The 5,156-nt window shown below is 49.4% G+C and overlaps 1 protein-coding gene across 1 annotated transcript; it reads left to right on the forward strand.

Moving 5' to 3' along the window:
* LOC119100044 (prostaglandin reductase 2-like) lies at window positions 1–5,156 on the forward strand. The gene is made up of 5 exons (XM_037223162.1): window positions 1–107; window positions 1,471–1,550; window positions 2,696–2,814; window positions 3,552–3,771; window positions 5,062–5,156. The coding sequence occupies exons 2-5, from the start codon at window positions 1,508–1,510 to the stop codon at window positions 5,154–5,156; spliced, it is 477 nt and encodes a 158-aa protein (XP_037079057.1). The 5' UTR covers window positions 1–107; window positions 1,471–1,507.

Here is a 5,156-nt window from a genome sequence, read left to right on the forward strand (position 1 = left end):
CATGATTCGAGGTCGACTTGAGCTGTGTTTGCCCGTTGGGTGGGGATGGGAATGGGGATGCGTCGGCGCTTACTCTGATTTTTTGGAGCTCGAGCGACAGGATTCAAGTAGGTTGGCAGGAGCTAGTCTGAGTGCCAGAACTGCCAGATATGGTTTTAGGGTAGATATATGAATTATCTGTATATGGTAGGATTTATGTGCTGCAAGAAGGCCAGCTTATGTTAAAATGCCAGCAGACGATGTACCTTGCTGTGTGATATGGGCTCAAAATATTAGGGGAACAGGGATAACTGTGGTGCACTTGGGTCTCCATTATTGAGAGCATGCAACTAAGTCAATTCCTATTTTATGTTGACTTGATTTAAACATTGATTATGCAATAGAGATGTCAATTTGTTGTAGAGTTCAGGCTGCTTCCTCACTCATGGACCTCTAACCTCTGTATCCGAAGGCCTCATGCCATTGGTGTGCTTGGTCCCAGACTGATGGTATTGGCGAGCAGAGAACCACACTGAGCATTGATGCAGTTCCACTGTATATGTGGTGGAGGGCCTGCCCCAGCCATCTCATCAATTCCCAGTTGAAATTAAGCCAACAGCAATCAAATTTTGCATGGGTTAAGCCAGAAGCAGTTTATTTCATACCTTGAGCTGGTTGGAGGTGAACATAGGCTAAACAAAAATACTGGAAGTAAGGATATATTTGAATTTTTACATAATAGCAGAAACATTTCTTGCAGCCTAAATATGAGGCAAACTAAACCTGTTTTAAGGCTGTGTTAACTATTAGCCTTAAAGACATCAAATTTAGATGCATGTAAACCTTAGAAGCATCCTATGATCATTTGGATGGGCTCTGTATGATGGGTGCAGTTCAGGCACCTGAAAGCCACAACTTACTAACTCATCTGCTGCACCTAGAATAAGCTCCACTGAAATTGGTCATGCAAATAAGCAACATATCCTGCAGTCAAAATCAAAAGTGACTAAGAATGGGGTGTTCAGAGTCTTAGATGGAATTGGTGATGTACCATGTGTTAGGGTCTGAATGGAGTAAAAGTTAATACAAAGCTATTATTTTCATAAACTTGCATATTGCTTTTATGCTTAGGAGACAAAACATTGAGTGGGACGCAAAAATAGATTGTAAGACCCTCACCTAAATTTTATTGGGCCCAGCCTCCATTAACACCCACTGCCCATAATTTCTCTGGGACTGTGAAAAGCATTTCAAAGAAGAGATCAATTTTAACACTTTTGAAACATATACAAGTGGTGAACTGCCATCATTTCATGAGGAGGGAGGATACACTGACCCTGTAGTATGTTGAGTTTTGTTAGATCTGATTTACTCCTTATTTTGTGTTCTCATGCAGGGTTTGTTTCTATCTGCAGCACCTACTCATTGACAATTGCATGTTTACCTTACTGATAGTACTGACCTATAATATCTGCTTTATCTATCTCACAGGTTTCCTGCAGCTGTTATTAGCCAGGTGTATCAAGCCATGAAGCTGATGAATTATCAGGTGGTCTTTGCTAAGCACCCAGGTAGGTAAAGGTATTGTGAATTGATCATTGATGGCCAAGGTACCCACATGTTCAGAATATAGTGAGGCAATGATCTGGTACATAAATTGTCACCTTCATTGTGCATTGCCCACAGGCATAGGTCTTTGGTGTGAAGTTGTCAGCAGTGCCATGAATCTTGAGTGGCCCTTTGGTGGCAGCATCATTGTTTGTGGCGCTGTGGCATGCTGGATTGAAAATGCTTGGTTCCTTCCTCCCTAGAAAAAGAGTTGTGATCCCATGATGGTCAGTTGGAGGTCAGCCAGTCATAAAGTCATGGTCATGCCCATTCTTGTGGTAAAAAAATAACTGTAGTTAATGTGTGATGCCACTGAAAACCCCATCTTTGTTAGTCTTCTCTCAATTCAGTAGTGGCTTTCATCAAGATTTTTTTACCCCTAAGGCACTTTCCATGTTTGTTCTTAGCATACAGGTAGCAGAGTATCACCTCTATACAATGCTGCTGACTTTCATAATTTCCCTGGCTGTACCCATTCGTCCTCAATGCTGGATCTGCTAAGTAATAAGTCATCCAATTTTTGTTTTGTCTTTGGTGGGTGTGGTAACTTTGTATCAGCAATTCTCAGTCTCTTCTGTTAAGGTTGGCTGTGCTCTGTAAATCAAAGCTTTAGAACTACCAATTTGAAATAGCTTCAGAAAAATTATGACATTTCTGATGTGAAATATTATCTGCTTCTCCAGTGGCTAAGTTGTTCGAGATTCACGAATTGCACAGACCTTTACTGCTGCAGTAAACACACATTTAAGAATTGATGTTGCTCAAATTTGCAGTGTAGACCACAAGATGCAGCATGTGGATGTGCCTGGCTGTATCTTGCGGTGCTGGTGTTATGAAGTGGGCATGAGCAGTGTAGTATCTGCCAAGATCCGTGGCAGGGCTGTGAGTTATGATGCATGCAATCATATTGAAATATCAATTTGAAATGTGGACACAGTATGAGGCACCCCTACATGCAGATAGCATTACCGCATTAGTTTCCCTTTCAAGGCATGTATATGGTCAGACCACTGAACAGGCCATCCTGTGTTGATTGATTGTCATCACCAGCCACGTGGCTGCCCTATGGTGCCGAACGTCAGCCCAGTCGGCGCCGCCTTTCCCTCAGGTGTGAACGGCTCGCCGGCAGAGGACAACTTCCGGTACGAGAGCTGCGAGTACCCTGCCGACCCGGCCGCCGGCCATGTGCTTGTTCAGAACCTGTACCTGTCGGTGGATCCGGCCCAGGTACGTCCAGCTCCGCCCTGTCCTGCCCTGTCCCACCCTGTCCTGCCCTGCCCTGCCCTGCCCTGTCCTGCCCTGTCCTGCCCGGCTCTGCCCTGGCCTGATCTGATGTGATCTGCCCTTTGCTGTCCTGCCCTGTCCTCGCCTCCGTCCTGCCCTGCCCTGCCCTGGCCCTGCCCTGCCCTGCCCTGCCCTCCTGCCCTCCCTGCCCTGTCCTGCCCTGTCCTGTCCTGTCCTGTCCTGTCCTGCCCTGTCCTGTCCTGTCCGGTCCTGTCCTGTCCTGTCCTGTCCTGTCCTGTCTGTCCTGTCCTGTCCTACCCCCCCCGCCCCCATCCCGCCCCGCCGGGGCTGCCTGGTCAGCTCTGTCTTGTCCTGTCCTGTCCTGTCCTACACCCCGCCCCGCCCCGCCCCGCCCCCGCCCCGCCCCGCGGGGGCTGTCTGGTCAGCTCTGTCCCGGCCGTACCCGTGGCTTGAGGCGTGTGAACCGTCCATATTCGGCGCGGAAGCGGGACGCCCTCTGACCTCTCGCGGATCCTGTCCTGGGGTGGGAGCGCGTCCGACCCATGCATGATGGTGACTCTGAAGCCCTCGCATTGCGTACAGATCTGCTCTGCATCATATCAGCGTAAGATTCACGCGAACATTGTATTGTTTTGGTCGTCTGCTATGTGCAAGTCCACGGTACGTTGCTTCCTACCACAACGGTGGATACGCGTAACCATGACAACGTTGTGTCGCAGAGATGCCAGATGAACGAGGCGAGCGGTGCGGATTACTTGCTGCCGTGGCGATTGGATGAGCCAGTGCCCGGTCTCGGCGGAGTGGGCAAAGTGCTGAGCAGCAACCACGCCGACTTCCGGTCCGGTGACGTCGTCATGTCCGGCTTCTTTGAATGGCCGTGGCGGCTGTATTCTCCATCGACGCCTCCAAGATCAGGAAGGTGCGGTTACGGCCGCTCTGGTAACGCTCTAAATGCATATCAACGGCATCGGTGCCATGTGCGTTGGCACAAATATGGCTAATGCATTTGTGCGGTCTGGAGTCGGACATCTCAAAGTTTTCGGTATTGGTCGGCATATAGAACAGGCACGAGAGGCATTCCACCATCACTTCCCTGTCCTTGAACATTTAGTTTTCCACTTTTGTGTAATAAATCAATCGTCAGAAGGAAGAAATCGTAGCCAAAGTTTGTTTTGGGGAGTCTCGCTCGATGCTGCGGATGAGTACCCGGCACGGCCCGGAGTATTTGTGGTGACATCCTCGCACCATATCGTCACTTTTCTCGGTCCGGACTGGCAACCGGAATCAAAGCCGTGCATAACTGCATCGCTCTTCAGCTCATACTGGGGAAACAAGGTGTGCGGCACTCATTTTATTATGCCACATAATCCAACGTAATCAGTGAGATAAATATTCCCCCGATAACCGATGCTGGCGTCATATTCTCGCACATTCATTCCGCGTAGCAGGATAGGCTATACCCGTCTGAAACGGCTAAGGACACGTTCATGCCTTGCGTACTAACTGCAGACTCGCCGCAGATTCTGCGTTAGTCAGCTGTTGCAGATAAGAGATGCCGCATTTAAGCCCGCAGGCCCGCTAAGCGTGGGTCAAAAGAGCTAGAAAGTGCTACTTGTTTTTTTCTGGAACACCGAACGAACCCAGAATCTGCTACGGATGGGACCTGCGTGCTCAAATGTGGCACCTCTAGACTGCAACAGCTAACTGGCTACAGAATCATTGCAGTCTGTGACCTTACGCAAAGTGTGAACTGTAGAACTGGTCTGGTCTGTAAATTGTGCGTTCTCGTCTGTAAACTAAGTGCCAGCAGGGTCCGGCGGCAAAGGTCAATGCCGCTTTAATATACTGATAAAGCCAAACAGGCATCGGTACAGACGTAGTAAGATAAGAAACGGCCTGGCTTAGTAATTCTATCTCAACCCGTTTCAGTAGCCGGCAGTCAGAGCCAGGGGCGTTGTATCATGTTCAGTTGGGGGCTCCTGTCTCCGCCCCAATTATGCGGGGAAAGTATGCCAAAGACGAAGCTAACCCTGTGTGTTTTGAAAGGAGGTTCAGCCACTTTCCAGTACCACTTCACCCCCCCCCCCCCCCCCCCTCTCTCTCTCTCTCTCTTTCTCTCAGCTTATCTCACAAGGCGACATTCCTGGCCCGGGCTTTGTTGGGGTGGCGTACACTTAAATATCATCGTCTTGAGTCGCGTTGCGACCCCACGGCGCATGCGTTTCCCAGAGAAGGACGAGCCGCGGCCGCGCACATCCGTCCACCAGCAGTTCGCCAGCGCCCCTAAGACACTAGCAGTTCCAGTGCTCCAGGACGCGGGCTGA

Source organism: Pollicipes pollicipes, unplaced genomic scaffold (genome assembly GCF_011947565.3).
Source record: "Pollicipes pollicipes isolate AB1234 unplaced genomic scaffold, Ppol_2.1 Scaffold_2555;HRSCAF=2994_pilon_pilon_pilon, whole genome shotgun sequence".
Taxonomy (NCBI): domain Eukaryota; kingdom Metazoa; phylum Arthropoda; class Thecostraca; order Pollicipedomorpha; family Pollicipedidae; genus Pollicipes; species Pollicipes pollicipes.

Excerpts from the sequence above, each read along its gene's own strand:
- LOC119100044 (XM_037223162.1), top strand. The coding sequence starts at position 1,508 with ATGAAGCTGATGAATTATCAGGTGGTCTTTGCTAAGCACCCAG. Across the intron at positions 1,551-2,695 it reads GGTCTTTGCTAAGCACCCAG|GTGTGAACGGCTCGCCGGCA; the intron begins GTAGGTAAAGGT and ends CCTTTCCCTCAG. Across the intron at positions 2,815-3,551 it reads TGTCGGTGGATCCGGCCCAG|AGATGCCAGATGAACGAGGC; the intron begins GTACGTCCAGCT and ends GTTGTGTCGCAG.